This window comes from Phaethon lepturus, unplaced genomic scaffold (genome assembly GCF_000687285.1).
Source record: "Phaethon lepturus isolate BGI_N335 unplaced genomic scaffold, ASM68728v1 scaffold7914, whole genome shotgun sequence".
In the NCBI taxonomy this organism is placed as follows: Eukaryota; Metazoa; Chordata; class Aves; order Phaethontiformes; family Phaethontidae; genus Phaethon; species Phaethon lepturus.
The window spans coordinates 21,216-33,511 of record NW_010537000.1 but is presented as its reverse complement, the minus strand read 5'-3'; the positions used below and the strand labels follow the sequence as shown (position 1 = coordinate 33,511).

Here is a 12,296-nt window from a genome sequence, read left to right as displayed (position 1 = left end):
TTTCCCTACCAGTTACACACAGAGTAAGTATATTCTTAATTCTTCTTTCCACATCTGAAGGTTCCTGTTGGAAGTGTGATACATTACTTTCCTACTTTTGCTAGATGCAAATTAATTCCATCTGGAAGATGTACCAAGATCGTACATTGCATAACATGGCCGTATTTCTTGAAGTTTGCTTTGGGAAGAAAGTTATCTTCCTTTGGAGTATTTCCTCTTGATTTTATTGTCCTGCCAACATGCTGTTGCTGGCAGTTGCCTTTGCAGCAATCATGTAGCAGAAATGATGCTCAAGCAAAGGGTGTCGCATATTGCAAAACGAAATTAAAGCATGCCCTTGTACAGAAGTTAAACTTCTGACTTTCTCCGAGATTAAATGTCTTTTGAGTTGCCTTGACCTTCTTGCTTGCTGAGAACAACGCTTTGATTTTGAGTTTAGAGCCTATGAACACATTTTTATCAGGTGCAGTCAATTCAGTATTTTCATACAGTTGTTCAGTTTTACTGATGATTTGCCCACTGATTTCAGTTAGTAGAAGACTGCTGTATCTGCAGGGCCCTTATGAGGATGGTCTAAACTCCACAATTTCATAATGACTGGGTGCAAAAAGGGTTGTGTTTGTATGGCTCTTACATTTGTGTTTCTTCAGACTGGGAAAGCATTTTATTTGTAAATATCTAATATGTAAATACAATTAAAGCACAATCACAATTTTGTTTTAAATGATTTTATTTTGAAAAATACAATGTGCAGTGTAATGTCGACTAACTGTAGTACTGACACTGTCAATCAGAACTTGTACTTCACGTAATGATCAGCTAGTCATGCAATAAAATATGTACCTGTTATGAAGCGCTCCCACTTCAACTGTTTTATCATTACCTGTTTATGGCATAGCACAAATCCTTGCACATTGAAACACCCTCTACATTCGCAGCCTTTCTACACACTTGACGGCACACACTAGTCACATGGCTCAAGAACACTGAGGCAAGACCACAGCCTTACTGAATTTGAATGGTGTTTGCCATTGATTTCAGTGGGCTGAGGGTTTCACCTTGAATATCCATCTGTGAATGTATTGTGCGTGGCCATTGTAATCCTTGAACTATATCACTTGCTTTTAACTGCAATATTTACTGTAAGGAAAAAAAAAAAACCAAAAAGACTATGTTATGTCAAAAACACCCAAATGGTTTTACATCTCAGGTTTTGTGTTAGTTTTGGTTAGCTGCAGAAATCTTAAACACCAATACTGCTACTAGAGATTTTGAAGTTGTTTCCCCTCCAGATTTGGAGAGTCTGAAGCAAAAGGTTAAGTGATGTTAATAGTACAGCGAAACACAGAGTGGCAAAGCTAGTTCCAAACATCCATGTATTTCAGACTATATATTGCAAGTGCAGTTCCTCCCCTCTCCCCACTTCTTATTTTGAGCTTTAAATATCCTTCCCACACTCAGGGCAAAGGATGTCATCCCTTTCTGTGAGGAAGCCACGACCCACTAATGAGAGAGAACACTTCTTGCAGTTAAAACAATCATTATGCCACTGCCGTTCTTCAAAGGAGATGTACTTGGTTCCTCCGAGTCCTGTTTGAAAACCAAAAGCATTCTGTTACAAGAAAGGAATAGCACTTCAGCCCTCCAGTGATGCTGTTTCAGACTCCCCTCATGGATTGCTGTGGAGATCCAACATATAGTAGTAAAAAAAATGCTATTGTGACAGGGCTATGTGTTGCTGTGCTAATTTTGCCACCCTTATTCTGTAGCAAGTAATACTTTTCCTCCTCAAAATTGTTGCTTTCAGCTAAGTCAGTGAACTAGGCTGTTATCACTGGTGATAATGGCAGAAATTAACTTTAAGGGACGGCACTATGATATACAGCAGAAGAAAAGGAAAGCAACTACCCCTGAACAGAAGTCTGATAGCTTTTACAGGATGTTTTATGGTGTCTGAGCAAGTCAATTTTGTTTTGTAAAAATGCATTTAGGTCATTTAAAAAGAAGCCTGACAGGTTATGTCATGACTTGATTCATAGCTTTGAAGGAAGAGTGCCTCAAGAAAAGCAGCAGATTAGCAAACTGCAAAAAAGCATTCAAGAGTTTGAGGTTATGGAGGTTATCATAAGGGTTATTGAAATTGTACAGGAAAAAAAAGAATAGGGACAAATGTCTCTTAGTAGAAATTATCTCTTCCTTAACCTCAGAAATGACAAGCAATTTGAATATGATGCATTGGAATGACTAGCTGAGAGTCAGTGAAAAGATTTAGTTAGGCATATCTCTTACCTGACAAGAGGGATTTTTTGTTTTGTTTTGCTTTTAGTAGCAACATTTGAAAAAAAAAAAAAAAACCCCAGCATGTGATAGAAAGGAGCGCAATATTCAAATGAGAAATGCCTCTCAGACAAACAGAAAACAGTACCTGTGGTGTTATGCAGTGACTTTTCTAAGAGCTGTGCAATCAAGTATATGTTAGTGAGGGACAGGTGCAAGGGCAGAGCAATAACGAGACAAAAAGGTCCAAATGTAACTCAGATCTGCAGTCTTGGACTGTATGGATCATGCTGTTAAATGCAGATTACTTCATAGAGGAGGTTATATTTTTATGCTAAGTGTTTCACAGTAAAGCTCTAAGCAGTTGCTCCACTAAGTACTTCTGCCCTGGAAAGCAGTATCTAAAAGCCTCGTGGTTTCTTAGTTGCTGTCGTGAAAAATCAGAGAAGAAATGCGCTGTGCTACAACACGAGGTATAAGCCAGTTAGACACTTTCTGCTGGCAGAGGGACTGTTGTTGCTGAGATCAGTGATCCTGCTGATGAACGCACGTGGAATGACGTGCAGAACATGCATACCCCACTACATGTGTAGCTCTGTAACTGTGTCCACTGTGCTCCATGAAAATGAGGTGAAAAGGAGGAAACTTGAATTTAATGACCTCTTCCTTTTTATTAGGCACTTGAAGGCATCATAAGTATTTAACTTCATGCATCTTGAATTGTATACTGTCTTGAGTCTCTCAAGTTATTCAGAATGAGTTACTGAACCATTTTTACTATTAGAAGCAGTTCACTGAAAAAAACCCCAAATTTAAAGGCACTGGCCATGAGAGACCTACCACTGATGGGGTTTGTGCATCCAGCGCACTTTTTGGCGTAGAGGTTGCAGAAGCAGCTCAGGCAGTATGCAAACTCATCCCTGGAGGTAAAGCGTTGTCCAGACAACTGCTTCTTGCATCCAGTACAAACGAAGCACTCCTTATGCCACGGCTGCTCCCGGTAGGTAACGCCTCCTGTAGTGATAGCCTGTTTTATGGGAAGTAAGACAGAAAGTGTTTTCTTGAGCTTGGCAGGTTTGTATCTTGATTCAGTAGAGAGGAAGGGTGATGAGGTTTTTGTGGGTGGGAGGAGGGAAAGTAAGGCAGCAAAATCATCATTTTGGCTGGAGTTGACCTTGAGAAAAGCATGCAAGTGATTTATTAAAATTTCCTAATTTGTACAAAGAAGCCCCGTAATAAAAGTACTTTATTCTCCACATACTGTATAATCTCACTCTCAATTGTCCACTTTGTTTTTAAAGCTAGTCTTTGTATGTCGCTTTTCATATGCGTGTGCTAGGACTCGTCTCATCTCTGTTCCTTCACCTGTCCCATTCTTCATAGGGAAGGAACTACCTTATGTGCATCAACTTCCCTGTTAACTTTCCTTGGCAAAGACTGTTTTATTTTAAATTTTAGCTGAAGTCTTTGCTTTCTGCTTCCCTAGACTTTGTCTGGGGTTTTTCTCTTAAGTTATTGCCTACAAAACCAGCTCCCCTGATGTTAGACAAACTGAATTTTTTTGATCTTAAAAAATTGGAAAGTTTAATTTTTCTTTCTTTCTTCCCTAAAGGAAGATTCCCTGGGAATCAGGCTTGTATGTGATCACAGAATCATAGAATGGTTTGGGTTGGAAGGGACCTTTAAAGGCCATCTAGTCCAACCTCCCTGCCATGAGCAGAGAAATCTTCAGCTAGAGCAGGTTGCTCAGAGCCCCATCCAGCCTGACCTTGAATGTTGCCAGGGATGGAGCATCTACCACCTCTCTGGGCAACCTGGGCCAGTATTTCACAACCCTTGTTGTGAAAATCTACTCTTGTTTTAGTTTAAAACCAGCACCCCTTGTCCTATCGCAGCAGGCCCTGCTAAAAAGTCTAAAAATTTAGCCTTCACCTGTTGTGCTTGTGTAGCAGAAAAGATGCAGTCATTTCTGGCCAGCTGGTATGTCTGACCAGACTGCACTTTTGCTTGACTGGAAGGGCAAATGAGCAGGCAGCACACATGGAAGAAAGTCTGGGTAGTGTGGGCACCAGTGGTGGCTGGAAGTAGGCAGAAGGTAAAGGGAGACAAAGAGGAAACAGTGGCAGTGGAAAAGGGGATTTACTGCACCTATAGCCATAGTTTTGATTGTCTTTGCCTATGCATATATCCATAGGAAACTGGGATTTGTTAGTTCTTTAAGTGATGAGACAATTCTTTTTAGGAAAGAATTCTAACATTCTTATCAGTGTCTGCGTATGGAATTTAGGAAATTCACCAATAAAAGGTCCTTAGCCTAGAAAGTTGTACTTCTGGCCGTATTGAGTTTACTAGGGTTTATTTCAGGAACAGCATTTGCTCTGTGTAAAGCTTATCTCTCTGTCTTGAACTTCATTAGAATATTAAAAAATTATCAGTGTTAGCTCATCTTCCTTCCAGTTGAAACGTTTAGGTACATGCTATATGACAGGTTATATTGGAATGAGGTTATTCCACTGCAGAGTTTTTGTTGTGTTTTATGTTCTCTGTATGCTTTCTGTACAAAGGGATCTTTAACCCTGAGTAAGGGAATTCTTATTTTAGTAAATGCTGTGCCTGATGCAGGATGGGAACCGAAATTATATCATCTCTTAAAATCAGTTGATTCTGAATCTTTTGTCATGCATAGAAGAATTAAGATAGTCTACCTACTTGGATGTAAAACGGGATGGACTTCAATCCCTTAGGTTTTAGGTAAGTAAAATAAGAGCACTACCTTCTTGCACTGGACGCACTGCATGGCAAACTGCTTTTCATAGCAGGGTACGCAAAAGTTTTGATTGTCCTTAGGGATGAAACTCTTTGTCCCAATAGGCTGTTGGCAGCGGTAGCAGATAAAGCAGGTCTCGTGCCAGCTGTTTCCCTTGTACTCCATCTTCCGAGTACCTGTAATGAGACCAGAGCATCAACTCAACTTCTTCTGCCCGAGAGGGATGCAGTTTGTAGCTCTTGTTTGCCTGACAGCTGGCTATGGGTCAATAAGCAGTGCAGCTATGAGCTAGAGGCTATTTCGTGTTCCTACCAGCTTTCCATGGTATTGGGTACCATTTTAAGTTTCTGGAGAATGAGTGGTTCTTCTCCTCCCATAAAGAAGAGGAACATTTACTGCTAGTAATGAAGGCTTAGGACACCTTTTTGTGGTGTTATTAGTTAATAATGAATTCTTATGCACAGGAAGATTCTGGGGAATTGACAAGACACCAGTAAAATCTGCTGCTAGTGCTGAGTGAAGGGAAGGCCATTCCTCATGAAAGTTTGACTTTGTTCATTCCAAGTCCCTCTTGTTTCTTTTTCAGACAGCTGCAAGATACCTGGTTAATTCCTGGCAAGCTTCTTGCCTCCCTTTCCCAATAAAGTATAGTCACTGTCTGACACAAAGGATTATTTCATATCTGCTCTGGGGTCTTGTTCCAGTCCTCATTGAGGTCCGCTATAAATTTGCAATGGTTTCCAGCTCTGCAACCTATCCTAAATGTTTTTCTGTCTCTCGAAACTTTCAGTAAGAAAGAAGCTTTCTCTCTGTCTTCAGTTGTATATAAACCATAGCTGCAATGCGAAAGGAAGAAAACCTTTAAACGATCCTTTACTGAAAAGCAGAAAAGCGGTATGGTAGTTCGGAGCTAAATGTACTTGTCTAGAATGAAGTTTTACTTTGCAGATTCAGTCCACTCTATGACAGGTGGACTCTGAGCCCTTCCAGGAAATTGGAGATGCCCTATTATATGGACAAATTTCTTTGCACACTGTATAATTTCCTATATACCGACTTGAGTCAGAATATTTGATACTGGCCAGAAGGGAAAACAAACAAATGATGCTCCTACAGTTCTGCATTATTCTTGAAGCCTATAGCAGCAAACATGATGTCAAATGCTTGGAAGACTGACAAGCTGATCGTGTTGGCTAATGATGAAGAACCACACTAACTCCTTTGATGCCAACTCTTCCCACCCCCAATACTGCAGGGTGAAGTTTTGCCATTTTTCCTTTCTCAAGCATTAATTCCTCTTTGTTTACTAGTTGCATTTTTTTCTTCTTTTTCTTTTTTGGTGTCATTAAATTCTGCCCAGAGGCATACTTGTTTGGGTTTTTTGTTTTTTTAAAGAATTGACTTGCAGGAGTGTAGTAGGTGAACTGCTAATCATTTTTCTGCCCGATTCTTACATGCTTGAATATTTCTGATCCATTTTATTAATGGACACCTTCTAAGAATTATGCCCTCTCTGTGCCGGTAATTTTCTATATCATACAAAGAAGAAAATAAATCAGTCCTTGAAGGAATGATGTTCTAGAAACAGGAGATGTGGAAATTTTTTTCTGAATAGTCTAGAATTTTATTTTCACATTTTTAGCTGTTGTCTCTTTGGGATTGTGTTGTCACTGAAACTCAAGGCAGGGAGATCCCTGTTTGTTAGCTGCTGGACTGAAGTTGGTGGGGGTTTAGTTTGCGGAAGGACTGAAAGATCAAGCTTGTAATTACTTTAGTATTTAATGGGCATGTCATGATTATGCTTTATTAAATCTAAACTGTACATTTAGTGAAGCAAGCAAAAGGGAAGTGTAACATTAACAGTCTCCATAAAGGGTATCCAATCACTTGCTGGTTCTTTCAAAATTAATTATGCTTCAGTTGGTGATCATAGTGCTCTGGTGTAGCTCCTGTACTAACATGGTCCTTTCCAACACAAAGATTCTATGACTGTATGGTGTGCTGTGTAAGTGGAAAATACGTGCTGGGTGTACTGTTCTCTGAACGTGGTGACATCACAGCTATCTTGAGTAAGCAGCTAAAGACCAGTTGGTGGTTGTAAAGCTTCATAAAAATTGATTTATTCTGTTTCAGATTTTAAGAGAAGAAGGAATTCTCTGGGTCGCTGAATCCAGCATCCATTACTACTTATTAATCTATAGCTGGCATAATGGGCAAAGAGAGATCCATTCGGCAAATAATCTCACTGATCATGGGGGTTAATTTGATGAATAAGCTTAAAACTATATACATATATGTAGTTCCAGCTTTAAAACTAGCACTGTTTTTTCCCAAACACGTCAGCTGTTAGTGCTGTATCGGTACAAACAGCTGCACATGGAATAATAGGAGACGCCTTAACTCAATCATGAACGATGATAGGGCCATCTGCTTTTAAAAATCATTGTTGCTTCTATTTATTCATCCTATTTCATCATCAAGCCCTCATTTTTACCTTTTAGGTGCACAATGTTGTAGTTTTCAGCATTTGTCTAAAATGACCAATATCAGAACCAGCCAAGGAAAAATTTTACTGGAAAAGGGAACTAGTAATCATTATGGAGCATGTACGTGGATTCTTCAAATTGCTTTTTAATATTTTATTTCTGGATAAATATTCCTTCCACTGTAAGCCCTCAAATCATCACAGAATGCTATAGTATTTACATGAGCAGATGAGGTTTTAGCAATCTATTACTATAAACTGATATTTCATGTTGAAAAAGGAAATAACTCTTTCCTGTTTCTTCATATGTTTGTGCTCAGGAAAGACCTTAGAGGCACTTTGACCAATTTGTTATTTTTACGGGAGAAGATAAATTTTGAGTAATTACATGAAAAGCTAAATTGTGAATTAAGCAAGCTGTTAAATTTGCAAGCTGCTTCTGATCTTCAAGCAGTGGAAGCCAATCAAGACCAATAAGGGCAAAGTTGGGATTGGACAGAAAGCTTAGTTGTCCAGCCATCAAAAGCCTTTTAATGAATACTGCTGTATTATAAAATTATAAATCCCACTAAAAAAATGCTAAATGAAATAAAGAATTACTAATTTTCAAGAGTAATCTGCTTCATGTGAATAACAGTTCTATCATGATCCATTATGAAAGTTATATGTTCTGGTCATGTAAATGACTTAGAATGAACCATCAACTGTATTTTACAAAGTTCACCACGACTTAGCAGAGGTAGTCAAAAACATTTGTCACAAATGTTGTTGAGTTTGGGCTTGATACTTAGCGTAATCTTTTCTTAGTCCAAAAAGTGAGCATCCTAACCTGGCATAATAGTCTTCTTGCACTCATTACATTTGGAAGAGTATTCGTTGGAGTAGCAATCAGTACAAAGTAGATGTTCCTCTTTTGCAGCAAAAGGTTTGTCCACCAATGAATTCTTGCACTGGAAGCAGTGGAAGCAGGTTTCATGCCAATGGCGGTCCTTGTAAGACAGATCCTGTAGAAATCCAAAACGACAGAGTAAGCAGAATGAGTAGTTTGGACAACTGGAAGCTCAGAGAATGCAAACACGTCCAAATCTGAACCCCAGCCAGGAGCTGCGGCTAATTCTCACAGCTTGAGAAAACAAAATGTTCTGATGAAGGTGAACTTATTTTGCTATGATAACCAAGAACAGCTCATGACAGTTATCGACCCTTTTCCAGTTCAAGGTAACCTTCATTTTTCAGATGTGGCAGAGGAATAACCAGTTTCATTTAGGTATTTCCTTTGAGAAAAAAGCCCCTTTTCTGAGACAGATTAAAACTTGTTAACCTTATAGGTATAATAGACTTCCCCTATTTGTCTTAACTATTGCTGATTTCTAGGTCATTTCGTAGCTGTTCACTCCTGGACAGAAATCCTCTTTCCAATTACTTTCTGGTATTTATTCAGTGCAACAGATTTACGCCAAGGGTGGAATTGGTCTGATCTCTGTTCCTTTTTTTTTCATTGCAACAAATTTTTACTGACTCTTGTGTTTTGGTTTACCTATGTTTCAAACATGGATCAGACTGAAAGATGAGAGACCACGTTGTACCTGCAGCCAGTCATCCAGAACACTCCAGCCAAGAGATTAGCATGGCCACCAAAGTATTTAAAATACTCTCCTCAGCAGTACTTTTATTATTTAAAGAACGCAGTCCTTCTAAAAATTGTGACCTAAAGGGATGGCCTATGCCTTTTAAAATTTAAGTTAAGGTGACCTAATCATGTAACACTTGAACAGTGTCTTTGGACTTCAAACACAATGGAGCTTAGAGCATTACAAGAAAAGTTGTCTACCCTAAAATATTTAAGTGTCGGTTTGAGGTGGGAGTGTGGGGGGCTAGTATTGTCATGAATGGGGAGTATAAAAATTCAGCAGAAATAAGTTCTCAGGTTCTAGCTCAAGATCCATTATTTATTAATTACAGGCACTGAATTAATATGGTTAACTGAGGGAGAAGAATGAGTTGTAGAATATCAGATTTTTTAATTGTGTGAATGGAAGCATCACAAAGTATTCAAACATCATCTGGCCTAAGATGCTGTATTTTGGCAAGTACAGTCACATGTAACTCTAAATGTGCAATCTTAGCCCAGAGAAAATAAAAAATATTGTAGTTAAACTATTTAAAATATTATAAAATACAAAAAATATTTAGGTTAACCAAAAATAACAGCACATGATGTCTGCAGCATCCTTGTTCTCATAAATAGCTAACAGGAAACACTAACATAGTTTCACCTAGCTCAGTTGATATGTGGTAACTGGTTAAACTATAGTAACTTCAGTCAGAATTTGACCACGCAATTAAGAATTTTGTTTGGAGATCTGTGCTAAGGTGGATAGCACTAAATTTCTTAAATCACTGTGAGTGACAATTGGTACCCAGTGTGTCTGCTGCCTCTGAGATTGCACTCTATGATAGGATATTTAAGACTTTACAACTTTCAGACAGTTGTTTATTCAGCTTGTCTATTCATTTAAGCTAACTCCCTTTGAAACAAGACAGATTTCTGACTGTAAAATTTCAATCTTTTCTAATAGTAAAATGAAAAAAATCTTCTTTGGAAGTTATTCACATTTTTTTCTCTTTAAATGAAGTTGAATAGCCTAAATATGATCTCAGAGGGTAATAATATTTTCAACAGAAAAATACAAGATGCAAACAACAGAGTTTTCCAAAATGTGAAATTTGCCTGCTAGAAAGTAGAATGAAACATAGCTGGCTTTCTTTCTCTTGCAACAAGATGTATTCAATTTTTTTCCCACTTGCTGCCTTGCTCCTCTTTTTGCAGTATTCTGCAAGCTATTTTTTATCTCCAAAATTCATGTGCTGTTATCTGCTTTTGTTCTGCCTTATTTTATTACTAAAATTATACCCAGGAGAAGGTGCGTGCCTTTTAGAAGAGGAGTAATGAAGACAAGGATTAGGTGTCAATGATGAAAGGTTTGATCCTTGAGTCAGTTATGATGGCAGATTGTAGACAGTAGCTGGGTAGATGAAAATAGCAGGTATTTCATCACGGCAAAGTGATGAAGTGTGACTACAACCCAAAGCACCCAAGATACAGACTGACTTGAATAATCTTTAGCTACCTTGGATGATCATAACAGATATTGTCATTAAATGTAGAGGGAGTCTAGGATGTCTGGCTTTGACGTGCTTACAGCAGAATATTAGACTGATGGAATGGATATTGCTTTCTCTCCCTGACTCTGCCACATCCGAAGCAAGGACTTCAAAGGTACTGATGAAACGATTTCTGCATCATGATTTGTTCTCAGGTCAGTGTAATAAAGTCACTGAAAATGAGGTTTGGTCTACTTCAGTGTGTTGCTTATCTAACTGGAGCCTTTGGCGTGTACACAAGCTGTGGATGTATTGATCTGGACCAGATTCTACACTGGCGAAGTTGCATGTGCAAAACTGGCTTCAAGCTTGTCTGACTGTCAGGCTGGTCCTTAGTTAAGCTGAAAGAGCATTACGTTTACTCCAGGCACTCTAGGTTACGCTAGCTGATTGTAACCCAAATAACTCTGTTCCAGCAGAAGGTGCAGGTGATATACAACTAATTCCTGTTTATTGCATGGATTTTCAGGAGGAACTAATAAAGAAGATTACTATTGTGGACTCAGAACTGGAGTGTACCCTTAAGATATTGGTGAGCATGACTTCTCAGCCACTTTATGCAGCTTGAGGGAAATGAGTGCAGCCTCCTGTGTTGCCTAAAAGAAATATAGGGAATGACTCCTTTTGCCATTGATCTGCACATCTGTCTATGCAAACTGACAGCCACGTGCTCTTGTTAGATAAAGCACACATAAGCACAGATAAGAGACTTGTTAGATAAAGCACAGAGAAGAGACTGAAGAATTACTGTACATTGACAAGTGGAACGGTGTTTACATATATAGAGATGCATACACACAGATGCTCATGGACATGGTCTCTTCTCTACGAGTGTTTCACAGCTGAAGTGCAGAGAGCAGCAGACCAGATACAGATGTGCTACTAGTGAAAAGACAAGAGGAGGAGGGTAATGCTCATCTCTGCAGAGCTGCAATAAATCCTGCAGCAGAATTTGCAGGGAGAAAGATTTAACACTTCTTTCAGTTACATTCCTTCACAGAATCACAGAATCATTAAGGCTGGAAAAGACCATTAAGATCATCAAGTCCAACTATTAATCCAACACCAGCATGTCCACTAAACCATGTCCCGAAGTGCCACGTCTGCACATTTTTTGGACACTTCCAGTGATGGTGACTCCACCATCTTCCTGGGCAGCCTGTTCCAATGCCTGACCACTCTCTCAGTGAAGAAATTTTCCCTAATATCCAATCTAAACCTCCTCTGGCGCAACTTGAGGCCATTTCCTCTTGTCCTATTGCTTGTTACTTGGGAGAAGAGACCAATACCCACCTCACCACAACCCCCTTTCAGGTAGTTGTAGAGAGCGATCAGGTCTCCCCTCAGCCTCCTCTTCTCCAGATTGAACAACCCCAGTTCCCTCAGCCGCTCCTCATAAGACTTGTGCTCCAGACCCCTCACCAGCTTCGTTGCCCTTCTCTGGACACGCTCCAGCACCTCAACATCCTTCTTGTAGTGAGGGGCCCAAAACTGAACACAGGATTCAAGCTGCGGCCTCACCAGCACCGAGTACAGGGGCACGATCACTTCCCTACTCCTGCTGGCCACACTATTCCTGATACAGGCCAGGATGCTGTTGGC

At 39.4% G+C, this 12,296-nt stretch overlaps 1 protein-coding gene across 1 annotated transcript in view; it reads right to left on the bottom strand.

The window, feature by feature from the left end:
- Positions 1 to 715: 715 nt before the first annotated feature.
- Positions 716 to 12,296, bottom strand: part of FHL2 (four and a half LIM domains 2) — a 16,808-nt gene continuing 5,227 nt past the window's right edge. The window contains exons 2-5 of the mRNA XM_010286338.1: positions 8,359 to 8,533; positions 5,051 to 5,220; positions 3,118 to 3,304; positions 716 to 1,590 (exon numbers count right to left, since the gene is read on the bottom strand). Coding sequence (XP_010284640.1) covers positions 1,439 to 1,590; positions 3,118 to 3,304; positions 5,051 to 5,220; positions 8,359 to 8,533 — 684 coding nt within the window. The 3' untranslated portion in view covers positions 716 to 1,438. The remainder of the gene's footprint in view (positions 1,591 to 3,117; positions 3,305 to 5,050; positions 5,221 to 8,358; positions 8,534 to 12,296) is intronic.